This window comes from Thunnus maccoyii, chromosome 3, assembly GCF_910596095.1.
Source record: "Thunnus maccoyii chromosome 3, fThuMac1.1, whole genome shotgun sequence".
Taxonomy (NCBI): Eukaryota; Metazoa; Chordata; class Actinopteri; order Scombriformes; family Scombridae; genus Thunnus; species Thunnus maccoyii.
This window is the reverse complement of record NC_056535.1, coordinates 22,854,454-22,870,498: the sequence shown is the minus strand read 5'-3', so window position 1 is coordinate 22,870,498 and position 16,045 is coordinate 22,854,454. Positions and strand designations below refer to the sequence as shown.

Genomic DNA, 16,045 nt, shown 5'->3' with positions numbered 1-16,045 from the left:
CAGTGTACGTCTGTGAACTTTTCCCTGGAAACCTTTCACCTGATTTTGTAAAGGAGGGTTGCAAGTTACAACACAACTCTTAGTCATTGTAGGCCTTGAATTCACAGGTCAGTGTTGGCATATACTCTGACATACAATCTACTCGACTGATCACAATGTTTAGCTGCAGTCCTTGGCAATGAACCTGAGATAAACACAGTAAAGAAGATGATGTAACTGGTCCTGGAAGGGCACCTTTGTCTCAGTGGTGAAAACGTTTGGGAACAACATTACGGTCACCTTTAAATTTGCTCATGAGGAGACTTTTAAAGAACAAAATAAAAATTGTATTGTTGATGTCAATTAAATGTAAAATACTTCAGGTATTTGTTTTGGGAGGATTATGTCAACAATTTAATTAAAACAAAGATAAAAATGATGTTAATCTAGCAGTTACAAAAATGTTTTACTGCTGGCATCCTGGTGGAGTTCCTACAAAACCTCGACACCAAGTCTCACCTGAATATTGCTGCTGCAACTGTTGAGGGTTGCAGGGGGACGGCGACTGTGTGATTTGATACTGCTCAGAGCTGGGGGCCTGCAGGTAACCTACTGACGGGCTGCAGCATAGACACATACAAACAGGGAGAAAATTATATCATGGTGACAGTGAATTCACATACAAGAGACAAACCCTACATGTTGCCCCAAAATAAGAAAAGATAAGAAACTAAATGCGAACATATGTTCCAAGAAGTCGATGTTTTAGTGTTTAGCAATAACAATACGTGCAATAAATCAGATTCATACACAACTCTGCTAAATTTAAATTACAATTTGAATGGTTTTCATCGGCAGATGTGTTGGTGAGAGGAATGCAGATGCACTCAGAGAAAGCAAAAATATTTTCCACTCATGAGCATCTTTCTTTACAACTTAAAATCCCAGCCAAGTTCAACCATTTACAACTTTTTCATGGAGATGATAATAACAGCAGCGCATTCAGCTCGGCTTCTTCCTGGTTTTAACAGATAACATCACGTTACCACAATCCTGGCTTCCCTCCATCGGCTCCCTGTTCGTTTTAGAATTGATTTTAAGATTTTACTGATCACTTTTAAAGCACGTCTGGGTCTGGTTCCAAGCTACATAACAAAAACGCTGACCCCGTACAAGCCAGCCGCAAGATTTAGACCCTCTGGTGGAGCCCTTCTGGCTGTTCCAAAGTCAAGGCTTAAATCTAAAGGTGACTGTGCTTTTGCAATCAGGGCCCCTCGGCTTTGGAGTGACCTGCCTGAGGATATAAGGCAGGCAGAATCAGTAACTTCTTTTAAATCACGTCTTAAAACTAATTTCTTGCTTTTATGTGATGTCGTCTTTTTATTGTCTTTTAATCATTTTATCATCTCTTTATTGTTTTTCATCATCTTCTACTGTCGTATTCTTAATGTCAGCTTTGTTATTGCCATCTGTGTCATGTGTTTTTGCTTTTGTATTGTACCGCCTTTACTTTGTCTGTCAAAGCACTTTGTAAACACTGTTTTTTAAAGTGCTATTTAAATAAAGTTATTATCATTATTATTATTTAAGTGAAAACAACTTCAATTTAAGCTTCACTGTGGCTTCTACTTTACTTTATGGTTATCACAATGCCTGTTTTGCAATGTATTTTTAACAGTTTCAGTGATGGTATCTTTTGATACTATTAGATTTGTATGGATGTGATGAATGTATACATACCTTGTGCTATTCTGCTGTGTGGGTGTGATAACACTGTAGTAAACAGGCATAGGGCCCTGGACAGACTGGCTGACTGGCACCATCACCTGCTGCTGGTACTGCTGCTGCACCACCTGCTGATTTTCATTTCCCACTGGCACCTGGAGAAGTGTTAAGGGTCAAGAGAAAGACACTATTTAGAAAAAAGTCAAATGAATTGGTGGTTCAGGTGACTTCTTCTGCCAAAAAGTTTGGAGGCGAGAAGACAAGACTAACTGAGAAGGACAATCTCAAGAACTGAACTGTCATGACATCAGTTTTACATTTAAAACACTTGTTGCTTTATTTCAATAAAGACTGTATGTGTCCATTTTTATCTTGTTCTCTTCATGAGCATTTGGAAAAGATTTTTAAAGATATATTTTTTTTCCACACAAATATCACTACTGTTACAGAACAATAAACAATAAACATAGTTCAAGACAAAACTGGGTTTTTTATTCTTTTTTCAAAACAAGGCAACAAATGAATGTTGGTTCTTGTAAATTTAGTACACTGTCCTTTAACTTTGAAACTTCCTCCATCCAGTACTGCTACGCATTATCACCACAGAGCAGTTAATTCACTGACTCTCTGTCACAGGTTTTGTGGTGGAGGAATTTCCCGACTGTAAACACCAAAATGTCACTGCTGAGTGGCAGACATTTTAATGGACAACAAATAAATACACATCATCCCCATGACCATGTCCATGTTTGCTGATGATTTTAATGATGATGATTTTGACATGTTTTGTGAATATAATGCTCTTCGGCAACCAACACACAAGGCTCAGATGTAAAGAGTTCCACATTACCCATAAACACACCACACACACACACACAACCACACAGGCATAAAGCATCCAACTCCGAACACAATCACCAGGAACACGGTCTCCTCTCTAGAGCAGATTTGAATCAGACTATGACAGTTGAGCCACGTCTAATTAGACTTATTAGTTTCATGAACTTATATCTGCAGTAAAGGCATCAGAAAAAATGCATTTTGCTTAGTGTGTTTTATTTTGGGTCATTTAACATCATCTGGCTTTTTAGCATAAAATGTTTAAACTGTGCACCAGATGGAGCTGTTTATCCTGGTAAGATTAGCCACATGTATCACAACTACAGCTCAACAGGCAAGATGAAAAGGCTCATTGTTAGTATCAATCTGGGAAGTTGAAGAACTCGTTACCTGATATGATGGCATCTGTGGGTACTGAACCATTATGCTTTGCATTTGTCCTCCCATGCCTGCCCTCTGGGAATTGAGCAGACCAGGGTTTTGGGGCTGCTGCACCCCCATCATGCCCTGGTAGCTCGGCTGCTGGCTGGGCATCATGGTCTGGAGACCTGAAGACAACGGACAAGAATTGGAGGAGCGAAATTTGAGATTAGAGTCGGATTGAAAAGGAGTAAAGTACAGAGAGGAGAAAAGAAGACGAAGGTTGTAGAAGAAGGGCAGTTGGGGCTCAATGTCCAAAATTATGACTACTTAGGTGATGAAGCATATGCACACAAAACAAAACAAATATTTTGTACAAATATCTTACTGTTGAGATACTCAAAAGCACCAGGTTTCATAAAAATTATTTTTCAAAATCTACAACTCAAATAAATGGAGTGGATAGAGGCTAATTATTTCAATCCAGAAGGGTCTCAGATCACATTTTTGATATTTTTCATATTTTTGATATTTTAATTTTTAATTTTTGATATTAATATATACTTATTATACAAGTATAAATCTTCAACATTATAAAACTCATATTTCCAAGTAGCAGCCATGGATTGATGCAAGGTCTCACTGACCATGACGGTTCATGATCCATGTGGATTTGGCAGGCCTCCACTATGAGCCAAAGTCCATTTTGGATGTCAACAGTGTCTATCTGTCACTTACTGTATAAACACACAGCCAACCTTCGTAGATTACAAATGAAAGAGATTCAAGGATAAAGTGTTCAGGTTTTTCCTTGAAAAACTGCAAAGAGCTCTATTTTGGTCTGCGTATATTTGACTTGGCAGAACAATAAAGGGCCAAGGTTGTTTACAATCAATCTTTCACCTAGAATACTGAAAAATTAAGCATGATTTAGCAGTTTTCTGCTGAGAGACAGTAAAATATGGTTATACAATTAAGTGGACTGTACACGTGTACTGACTCGTACTAAATATATTTTGGAAAGTGTTAAAGAATGACTGAAAAATTAATATTTTATTTTGTCTCAACTTTGCTCTGATTCTGATTTCCAGTGATAACACTATAGGTGGACATCAACTTAAGAGTTAACCACAAATAAGAAAGAAAACCTTGATCTGCAACATGCAATCGATACAGCATGTGTTTTATTAATCATTATATACAAAAATACAACAAAGTGTATCCTTGTAAAATATACTGACCTGACTGCTGTGTGGGCTGAGGCATGGGTTGTGTGCGCTGGGCAGGATAAGACACCTGGTGGGACATAGGCTGGGGAACACGGTACTGCTGGCCTGAGCTGGGATACTGACCAGGAGGGTAGTATGACACCTGTATCTGAGGAGAAACGACAGGAAAACATGATAAGTGAGTAATGAATACACAAAAAGGAGAGAAGAATAACTGCATGAATCACAGTGATTTAGATCAGCTGTCTTCAACCTTTTTCACCTGTGGCACAGGGACAATATTGGGGATTTCCCATATTTTAATGGCACAGAGAACACCTTATTACTTTTGTATGTTTTATTTATGTTGTACATGATTTTGCCACCAATTTTCCAAGACCCAAGATGAAAACCCCAGCCTTAGATGGTCAGTAAGGCAATAAAACATGATATACTGTACAAAAAACCAAAAACAACGCATCTAGTTCTTGAACCATTTTAGTGCAAATTTCAACTGTGCATTTCCACTGTCAAATGTTTGCATGAATATGTAGCCTTGAAACTAAGAACACTTTTTAACAATACTTTTAAACAACTTGAAGCAATTGAAGTTGAGCAATCAATCCAATAAGATCTCACTACTATAGCTCAGTCCAAACACATCAAACCTGTAAGAGCTGACTTTTTGACCACTTGGGGGCAACAGAAACAAGCTGTGAAAACAACTAACATATTATCATACCTTTTAAGTTAATATAGAAAACTTGTTAGCAAACATTTTCCTATTTACACAGCCAGCAGATACAGAGCAACATTATTATTCATTTGGAGTTGTTTCGGGCCACCTGATAAATGCAAGTCCAATATTCACTCTTGGACTTTAGGGCTTTCTTGCTGAATACAGCTGCCTGTGATGACTGGAAACAACACTATGAAAGTGGTGAGGGTGAATAAAAACATTGAAGTTGCGGGCCGGAAAACCAAAACAATGAGCCAAAAGTCACTATTAAGGTCGTAAAATTGAGGGTAACTGCAGAGACTTTATCACTACAAGCGACCCATTTCTCATACAAGTTGTCTTGTGATTGTTAATACAAAAATATCTATTATAGCAGCTTTAAGACAATGCCTAAAGAACATCACTCTGTGCTTCCTCATCAATTGTTCAATAATGATGTAAGGTACAGGAGAAAAAATGTGTAACAGTACAAGAGTTATAGAGGTGTATGTGTTAAAGTTTGAACAACTTGTGCCTTATACAACCAAGCTAAATGTAGCATACACAATTTCCAAACGAGACATCAAACGGAGAAACAGAGAGAAAGTGAATGTTAGGAGGATCGATATGTTCTGCCTCCACCTTCATCTGCATACATGACAACATTCAGCCCATCTAGAGGCTGCAGCGGTGTCAATATTTGCACTCCTGTTACACTGTCGACCGCCCACAAGTTGAAGAACACAATGCATCTTCCTTTTCCAGCCAATACTGTTTATACAACTATAGAGATCTAAGAGTGAGGACAATATAGAAAGGTGTGTAGGGCGATAAAAGGCATTAAAAGACAATGTCTGTATAGGTAAGAGCAGACAAAAAACAAGAAATGGCAAAACACAGCTTTTACAGTATGGTAACATGTACAAACCTATTGTAAGATTGCAAATAGTGGGTACTCATACAGATATAATTTGATCACACAGCAATTACATGTAGAACAACATATAAAAGCACTACAATTATTTGTTTGCACTACTGTCTGAGTACTGTAAATGTGATTCCAGTAAACCCTCTATCCTCCTCTCTCTAAAATAGACACCCTGGCCTTTAGATAGTGTACTTTTCTATTCTTTTGCATGCTCTAAATGACAAGGCGTTTCAGGTAAATACTATTGACCCCAAGATTCCCTGTAAACACAAAACTATTGCCAATTCTTTAAAAAAATGTGACTTCAGCAATTAAAACTCTACTAAACAGATCTTCTTTACAGCATAGCCCAAGAGCTGCATTACAGGGCCTAATGTCTCCCCACAGGGTGTTTAATGGTCAGGTCAATTTAGTACTCTCTCCTCAAATGAATTATAATAACTACTTTATGGATTCAAGCGAAAGCCTGAGGGAGGGGAGGAAAAGTGTGAGTGAAGGAGGGTGAGAGAACTCATTATTGACACCGCCTCTGCATTTGGAAGAATGTGACAGGCTAGCTGACTGATTGAGACCGAGCTTGAGAAGGTGACGCACAGCGTTATGAGTGCGAGGGCCGAACTCCCCACTGGGTGAATCCTGCTAGTTCACAGGAATCACATCCCTGACATGTCACAAGCTTACTAAAGAAAGTTAATGTCTGAATGTTTCCACCTTTACTAGAACTTGATATTTTAATTTGTGATATTAATGAAATTTATGCAACACTGGATAGTTTTTACAGTAACACTTTATTTTATGGGTCTGTAATTTCCTAATAATTTCCTAGGAAGTCTCCTTTAAAGGACTATGCAATCTAAATTATAAAATAGATCTACAACAGAGACATGTTACATTGGTATACTTCCAATTAATTGATAAGTTAGGGTAACCTTGAGGCTGCAAGTAGCCTAACTTCTTTTAAGGAGTAGGGCAGAGCGTAAGCCAGTGAGTGGTTAAGCGAAAGAGCGAGCGGCAGAAAAATAAAATGCGAGTGGAGCAGAGGAAAAGGTTAGCAGTAAGTTGTCAGTCTGGCAGTAAATGTACAGAACAGACTACAGTGTGTCAGTTAATAAATGCTGCAGCTTGTCAAGACTATGAAAAGTCACGTCTGTTGTTTCCCCAACTGCTGGAAAAGTGAAGGGGTTAGCTCCGAAGTTAGCAACAATGGGTTAGCCTAGCCTGACGACGCTAAACCGATAAATAGAAAACAGAAATGTGTAGCTGCCTGTTAATCTCCCCCCCCCCCCCCCCCCCCCCCCGCCAGGCCAAACCACTCAACCTAGGGGAAACACTGCACATTTATGGAGAAGTTTCCAATAATAAATAAATAATGAATCGATATTTTGTTGAGTTTAAATGGAGCAGTTCTTTCATAGGAATGCATTCCAAATAACATTATTCTTTCCAGGAAACTTCCTATTAAATTACTAAGAGATATTTCAGGAATTATAGACCAGTCTTCCTGTCTCCAGAAAGAGTGGAGACAGAAGGGAATGATATGACACCTATCATGCCATTTTTATTGGCCTGCATTTGAATCAAGATTCAGGGGTTTCTATTTCTGTTATTTAGTGGCACTTGGTACAAAAGTACAGATGGTGATGACACATTTTTGGAAATTTTGTAGCCAGGGGTGTGTGGCGTACCTGTACCACAACTGGAAATGGATAGAAACAATATATTTAACTGTCAGTAGAGTTGGCTTCGGAAATTGTTGGTTAAATCAGTTATTATTTCACTGTAGAAGGAAGATTATTATTCACTGAAACGCACTATGATGTCATTAAGCTGTAACAGCTGGTACTTATATTGTCATAGAAACAGCAACAGAAAACTTAGTTCTGATGTTTAGCTGTGATGTGTATCTCAGGTCTCTTATTACTAGGACTAACACTAGTAACTTTCCTCTACACCTTTACCATAGAGCGAGATGATTGAATTGGTCTGTTGTGCAACCCCTGTTTAATCCCCTTTGTAGTTCCCTGACTACAAATTGTTAAGGGATAAATTTAAGAATGACTTCTGTTGTTTTGTCAAGGTCCTGTAATGTAAAACCATCACTGTCATATCAATCACTCAGTGTTGCATAAAGGAAAGCAATCAACTTTACTCTTTCTGTATCTATATGTTAACAAGGTGCAGTAACGATCACACTGTGTACCCTTCTCTTTGATCGGCAAATCTTTATATTAAACACTCATTAATATGAGGTGTAAGGAACATGATCCTCCTCAGTGGCACTCATCTGAAGGAAGCAGGAACAGTCTGATATGAACGAGGATTGTGTCAGGGTGTTTAAAATGAATCAAAATTTAAAAATGGAAAATTAACCCTTTAACGCAGCAGCTCTTTCCCTAAAATTATGTTTATGTGACATGTCCGTTCAGACAATAACATCAATAATGCTCAAGTCCTTCAGTGCCAGATATTAGATGCATTATTTTATCAGTACCTCCCTCGAGTTGAGTTTGACCATGGCAGTAATTTAACTCTTCTATTCACAAAATACATTGAGGAAAATGCTCTACAGCAACAGAGCTGTTTTAAGTGATCAAGCAACAAGTTCTACTTCTTCACTTACCTACAGGATTTATGTATCAGCCTAAGTGAGTGTCTACCTAACAACAATTGGTATCTTTTTATACACAGTAAAAGGTAGAGCTAATTTCCACTCTTAAACCAGCAGTCCTTTACTAATCATGAGAGATGTTTGTATCTAGTCAGAATTGTGAGTAGGTAGAGGTTTAACATGCGAATGTTCACCTGAGAAGACCTGTGCAATTATTGTGCTATATATACATATAGTAAATTGAGATTGTTGTTCACAGTTGTCATCTCTAAATAAATTAGTGAAATCTACCAACAGCTGATACTGTGTAAAATCTGAAAAACCTAAGTACATTCTTTAAAATGATGGGATTTCATTTTAGGAAAACATTAAAAAAACAGTCTTGTATTGTCAGTATTGTTATGATACTGAACAGAGATGTTGATTTTGTCTACATGGTGTACCCCTACACCGCAGACATATACTCTAAAATGGATGAATATTGGTTCATCTCTTCGCATTTAGGTACTAACATACCGAATTACATGGCATTACTGCAATAAGTGCTCATATGTGCGCGCCTGAGAGCACTTCCAGAAGTCAAGACTGTTCTACAAATTGGTTCTAAGTAGGTTTGAAGAGGTCCACAAGCATTAACATTGATAATATTTAAATGAATAAGGCTCGCTCTAATTTCCCTTTGCACAAATTTGGATTTCTTCAATAAAATCCAGCCATTTGTCATGAGTAAGTCAAGCTCCCCAGCAATCATTTAACTCATATTTTAACTATGGTGGAAGTGAGTGTGTTAACTCTTTCCTCTGATCTGTCTGTTCTGATGTTATTCATGCGTGTCACATGTGAATATTTGATGCTCTAAATTATTTCTTAGACTTGTTAAGCATTTGTGATGTCTTACAAAACAGGCAACCCCTCCTCTGCTCATGTAGATAATCATTTTACCCCTTGCAAATACATTTTGTTGAGTAAAATAATGAGACACTGCAGTCATTTGGTTTAGTTAATGTGTTACTTCTAATGTACTCTATTAGTCCCTGGACATGATCCCTGTGAATTGCACAAGCTTGACTTACAAAACTAGAGTACAGTTTATAGTTTTCCTAGTTGAACTGGGGGCAAATACTGTTATAGTAAATATTCAAAAATACATATATTTAAGTAAACTAAATGCCAAATAGGAGGGTGCCAGACAGATGAGGTCACAAAATTATAGTAAAATATTTCACAGTACCATCGATTCTGAGATCAATCGACAAGATTAATATATGACAAACTAATCTCGTTGAGAGATACTCATTCTATCTAGTAATCTAAAGGGGATTCAAACAAAACCTAAAAAAACATTTGAGAACTGGATGTTAACATTTTAAATGTTTGACACCTTCATCTCACGACCTGTGGAGAATGGCATACCTGTTGAGGCGGAGGGGGCTGCATGTAGCCCTGTGGGGGTGGTGGCGCCTGCATGACAGGCTGGGATGGAGGCGGCGGTGGAGGTGGAGGATGAGGGTGTCCGGTGGCAGGCTGGTATCCAGACGGAGGAGGCATAGGCTGACCCGTGGTAGCCATGATGTAGCCAGTTTGAGGAGGGGGGTGCTGCGACAGCACGGTGGGAGGAGCCTGATACATAGGGGGAGGCTCAGGGTTCTCACTGGAGCCCTGCCGACTCAGCGTCATCTGGCTGAACTGGGGTGCCAGCTCTTCTCCCTAGGAGGAATAGGAATGATGTTACTGGTGGGGTTTGTGCCTGCTATGTTTGAGACAGTACCTCTTCTGTATTTTGAAGCTGTGGTGTAAGGTCTAACTGAGGGCTGAGTGACTGAGATTGATCACCAAAGCCACAATGTTACATTAACAATAGTGTAAGAGCTCTGGATAAATGAGCTTTAAAGGAACACCGTGACATTTTGGAAAATACGCCTGCCATCTTTTAAGGAGTCAGATGAGAGGATTGATATCAAATTCATCTCTTTCCATCCAGTGCAATGATGGACCCAGGTTGTGTTTGGCCATCCTGAACAAAACCCAGGTGACTCCTGGATGTAATGGTGGTTAAGTTGTGAGCTAAAATATACAAATTGTAGTTGCTGGATCTTTCTTTGATGAAAAAAAAAGTGTGCACTCCAAATTATCAGTGCTTCTTTAAGGTGTGGGTCTATACTAACACTCATCCAGTTGCTGCTCATGTGGAAGAGCATGCTCACTTGGTGATTAAGATCAGAGCACTATAATTTTCATGATTTTAATGGATTAATTTTGAGAAGTGAACTCCAGATCCAAAATTTAACCACCTCAATCAACTCTTATATTAACTTAAGTAGGATCAGGATCACCCAGTTTCACTCTTTTGGGGGTAAGTTTTTTAAGTTAACACTCAAATATATAGATTTTTGCTCTGTTTTAACACAATTCAAAGAATGTAAATGACTGAAAACCATAACAACACAAATTTGCTTCCCAAAATAAGATACTTTTTTTTCCTCCACATTAAAAAGAAACACATTTTTAATAAAATACCAAGTACCACAAAGCACAACTTTTTCTTATCACTTTTTTAAATTATAGCAAATCACATGTGCTTGATGACGTACATGCAGACACTCACTACCATTAACATCTCAGAAACTGATTTTCTTGTCCCAACTTCAGTCTCTCAGGCAGCCTGAGAGAAACTACTATCTGAATGGTTCAGAGCAGCAGACATAATTCTTCCATGATTGTGGTTAAATACCTAAGTAATGTAAATGAGAGCAGGGTATGAGAGGGTAAGAGTGTCTACTAGAATATAGCATTAGCTAACTGTGAAGTGTGAGGGTGTCAGTAATGCAGTCTTTCACTAAGTTAATATAAAAGAGATGAAGCTACAAGATGTGTCAGTACCATTGTGTACTGCTGGGGAGGAGAAACTGGCAGGAGAACCTGGGGGCAGGAAGGGCTGGAGTAGGAGACAGGCTGAGAGGGCTGCAGAGATGCCACCGGCTATACACGCCACCAGAAAGAGGGAGGAAATAAAGAGGCAGAGCACAGAGAGATAGAGAGTGGAGCAAGCCAGTCAGAAGGAGGGTGTCAGATGCAGGCGGATAGAAGGACATGAAGAGAAATGAAGACATAGGAAAGATGTGGGTAAGATTTCAGAGGAAAAGTTGTTAATGAACAGATGGATAGTAATGGAAATCACATTTAGTTTCCAAATATAGTCAAAAGCAGTTAAGCACTGACATAAAACTATATATATACAAAATGAAATGCAACTGCTACTATTCAGAGAGAAAAAGAGGAAATGGCTGCTATCAGACATGTTGTCATTGACTTTTAACGTTCATTACATTGAAACTACCTCTTTTTTACAGTACATATGACCAGATTCAACCACAGGCGCATTCATTTAATAATCATGTTAGAGAAGGAATGTTGACATATGATCACTGTTGTATTGACCACCAGATTCAATTAAACCTCTGTAACTTGAAAGTATGTCTTCATTTTTGGTTGACATAAATGCCGGTTAATGGAAGTTCTTACCTGAGCAATCATGTGGTTGCCCATGGGGTGTTGCTGTGGAGTAGGCAGCAGGGCAGTCTGAGGTGGCGCCTGGGGCTGTGGCTGTTGTGGCTGTTGTGATGGGCAGGGAAGCAGGCTACGGCTGGACTGGGAGGCTGCGGGTGGGGGACATACATCAGGACTGACTAGGGGCAGGCCTAGTGATACAGAAAAAGACATCATAGATACAGGAAATTGTATTTCATATTAATTTCAGCTCTGAGTAAAATGCTGAACCCACAAAAACTTTTCTAGCAAAACAAGTTGGTCATTAAAAAAGGGGGTGATATTCACGTCGCTGTAATTGTTCTTGTATCATCCTCTATTTTACAACATCATTTTACATCATTTTCCTGGACCACTGGAGGGCAAACTTAAGTCACCATTTCAGCAAGAGGTGAAGTCTGTCTGTAGTTCAAATATTTTGGGTAAACGATAGTTCCAAAAGTTTCCTTGATGGTCTTAGAGCTTGATTCCACCAGGCGTGGCTGCATCACCTTCCGGCTGCGAAGTGGCCGCTGGAGCTGATCGCGGCCACTCTAGTTAATGCTTGTGATCCCACCAGACGCGCTGCAGTGCATTTCAGAAGCGTCTCAGAAATGTCTCTCTGCTCCGCTCCGCTAAAAATACGTGCCTAGTCTATTTTGACGCAAGCAGCGTCAAGCTGCACAGAGCAGATCGAGCCAGACAGGAAGTCAGACACAGGAACGGCATAGAGCATCCGGTCAAAGTAAAACACCCTGTGCAGACTCCGTATATCAAATCACTACATCAACATTACATTATAACCGGTGGCACCAGGCCAGAAGTCAACCTGTCAGAGGATATTTGTCACTATGGACAACGAGAGGTTCATCTCGAAAGTGGAAAATTACAAGATTTTATGACATCACTGCTGTCATGACTGCTCCAGTCCCTGGCTTCCCCTCGTATGACACTGTACGGAGGACAGAACAAAATCGCATCACAGTTGGAGAGCGATGCAGCCATGGACAGTGGGATCAAGGCATTAACCTGCAGGGAATATTCAACAAGTTCTCAAACAGTTCAAAAATAAATAAGATTATAAGTCTGCAGCAGAGTTCTTTGGCACAGCGGTGCTTTGAGCTAAATGCTAAGGACAGCAGGCTAACATGCTCATCATGACAATGCTAACATGATGATATTAAGCAGTTATGATGTGTACCATGTTCACCATCTTAGTTTAGTAAGTTAGTACAATAACATTTGCTAATTAGCAAAAAACAAAAAGTGCATTTGAGGCTGATGGGAATGTCATTAGTTTAGCAGGTAATAGGTCATAAACCTAAGTATTTGACAAATTTAAATTTTAACCTGATGGTGGTGCTTGTGAAAAAAATCAAGGGATCACCAAAGTCATGTGGAATTTATCACTGACACAGGCTAGTTGTTTTCAGTTTCCAGTTTTTGTGCTAAGCTAACTGGCTGCAGGCTGAAACTTCATATCTAATGATCTGCTCTTGGTAAGAAAGCGAGAATAAGCGTATTCCCCAAAATGTCAAACCATTGCTTAAGTAGCAATAATAAATTAAATGCACTAGAAAACAACTAGTTAGACCTAAATATCTCCTTTTCCCACAAATTTTCTCTTCAATCCTTACCAGAGCGAGAGCCTTTACAGCTTCCCTGTGAGCCTTTGTTGCTGCCAAGGCTATCCCCTCTAGTGAGGATGGAGATGCCAGAGAAGCTGCTGGCCTTAGTGACGGGCGGCCGGAGGGTGCGGTTGGAGCTGTCTGAATCGGTGCTGCTCCAGGGCCGAGGCTCCAGGCACTTCATGTCACTGTCTGTGCTGCTTTGACGACTGCTGGATGCCCGGCTGGAGCTCTCACGGTTCCCTCTGAGAGAAGAATGGGGAGGAAGAGAAGGGAGACAAAAGGGTGGAATGAGGCGGATAAAAGAGGGATAGAGTCATAGAGCCAGGAGGGACAGTTTAAGATAAATAGGATGGGGGGGGTGGGGGTGGGGGGTGGGAGAGAGAAAAGCACAGTAAGGTCATTAACAGGTAGAAAAAACATATAGTTTTGACAGGATTTAGGGTGGGGCATTCAACACAGATGCATATTGACTTGTTCAGTGAAACCACGATACAAATCAGGCAACAAACCACCAAACAATATTATCTCCAGTTTTAAACATACAACCACACACACATTCGCACAGACAAACATACATACAAACCCATCCACAGAGGAAAACACACATGCAGGGAGAAAAGATGCTCCAAACAATCAACACCGGGGTATCAGAGGATATTACATCGACACTGGATGAGACAAAATTCAATGACGTCGACGCACAAACCATCTAAGACTGGAGACAACATTCACAGAGAATTAGATACAGATAAACAATAACACATGCGTTTCAAATTTGTTGTATTATAGACAAGAGATGACACAGAAACAGACATACATACACCTGTAAATGAATACCAGACATACATAAACACTCAGACGTTTAAGAGCAGATGTACATCAACACTCAGACTCACACACACTATCTACAAAATAACCACTTGCTACCACTGGTTCACCACTATGTTTCTTTAAACTATATTGCTGTATACACACTCATCGCCTTTGTGGTTTGTTGTTGTGATGCTGTCACCCTGGATAAGGGTAGCTGCCAAGAAAACCAATGATCACACTGTAAGCGTAACCACCACTCTGGGAAACCCCTCCATCACAAGTGAATAGCTGAGTCTGCCATTGACATGTCAGCATTAAAAATATTATTGTTCCAGTTGAAGATGCAGAGAGTGGATGGCCTTATTGTGCTTGTGCATGATACAAATAACTTCTACATTGAAGAGAAGTTTAAATAATAATTAAACACAGAAAAGAAAAATGTGTCAGCTCCAATATATGTGGTGTAGCATTAAATTTAATGTAGCTAGCAAGCCTTGCAGGTAAAGAGAAACCTATGACTGCATTGAGCACAGCAGAGGAAAAAAAAAACAGGCAAGTCAGCCGTAAACACTTGCTTTTTTTGTTCCTCTTAGAGAGATATGAACAGAGTATGTCCATGTAGAGATAACAAGAGTCAAATAAAGTCAAAACATGTAAGGCTGATTGTGGGAATCTCGATGACGAGAACAGGGATGTGGTGAGGGTTGTAAAACCCTTGTGATAGTGAGTGGTGTTTGAAGGTGGCTGTGGCTGATAAATATTTCAGAGACTGTAATTAATGGAGGATCTATTTTGAGTCCTCTCTCTGCACAGCCTATTTTAAGGAAGGGTGGGTGCTCTGCCGTTCTCTGTAAAAGGCAGACACACACTTGTTCGCTCTGTTCTGCAGACAAAGATGAGAGCAGGATGAGCGGGAGGAGGGAATCTGCTGCTGATCACATGATATTTCATCTACACTCTCTCCTCACGACAGCATTCCCCCATCACACGCACCGACGGGGGAAGCAGGGAAGCTGAGCTGTTATCGTTCTGAGCTTCCATCGCAATCAACTAATCTTTATTGGCACGACTGTTGGTGTAACATTATTGCCAAAGCGCAGTTACATAGTATTGAATATTAGATCACTCTTAGTCTTAATTTGACTGCTCACTTAACCCACATCTCTCTTAAGAGCTTCTTGTTTTGGTTCATTTAAGTCAGTGGTTATATGGTGTTATTAGTTAAAAGCATGCATTCTATAAAAGGTTAACATATACTTAGATACTTTTTATGAATATATTTTTGCATCTATCTATATCTATCTATATTCTCCATATTGTAATTTTACTATTTTTATTTCTGTGTACTTTGTGCAAAGTTAAGATTTTGACATTGTTTGCATGTCTGTCGGTCCTGGAGGGGGGATCTCGCCTTTGTTGTAGTTCCTGAGGGTTCCTTTTTTCACCCATTTAAAAAAAAGAAGGGGGCGGGCAGGGGTTCCTTTTCCAGAGGGTCTAAGGATAGAGGGTGTTGTCTGCTGTGCAGGTGCCCCTTTGTGAGAACTGCTTGCACGCACATCACAAATGGTGGAAGTGCCCTGTTTCATAAATAACTGTCACTCTTTCATGGGTCATATGTGTGGTGTTTCTTTTGATTAGTTAGACATGTCAAAATTAACACAAGAGAAAATGATCTAATGTTGCAAATTTGTTGAAAAAGGACTTGTAAAG

General features: G+C 39.6%; 1 protein-coding gene across 7 annotated transcripts in view; it reads right to left on the bottom strand.

Annotated features, from left to right (window-relative positions):
• LOC121893757 (R3H domain-containing protein 2) overlaps positions 1-16,045 on the bottom strand; it is a 64,466-nt gene that overhangs the window by 8,812 nt on the left and 39,609 nt on the right. For 3 of the 7 annotated variants that reach the window (XM_042405755.1, XM_042405756.1, XM_042405757.1), the window contains exons 15-22: positions 13,529-13,764; positions 11,889-12,064; positions 11,247-11,345; positions 9,780-10,073; positions 4,146-4,281; positions 2,935-3,092; positions 1,720-1,859; positions 499-599 (exon numbers count right to left, since the gene is read on the bottom strand). In XM_042405755.1, coding sequence (XP_042261689.1) covers positions 499-599; positions 1,720-1,859; positions 2,935-3,092; positions 4,146-4,281; positions 9,780-10,073; positions 11,247-11,345; positions 11,889-12,064; positions 13,529-13,764 — 1,340 coding nt within the window. The remainder of the gene's footprint in view (positions 1-498; positions 600-1,719; positions 1,860-2,934; positions 3,093-4,145; positions 4,282-9,779; positions 10,074-11,246; positions 11,346-11,888; positions 12,065-13,528; positions 13,765-16,045) is intronic. The other 4 variants (XM_042405759.1, XM_042405761.1, XM_042405762.1 and 1 more) reach the window with 2 other exon arrangements.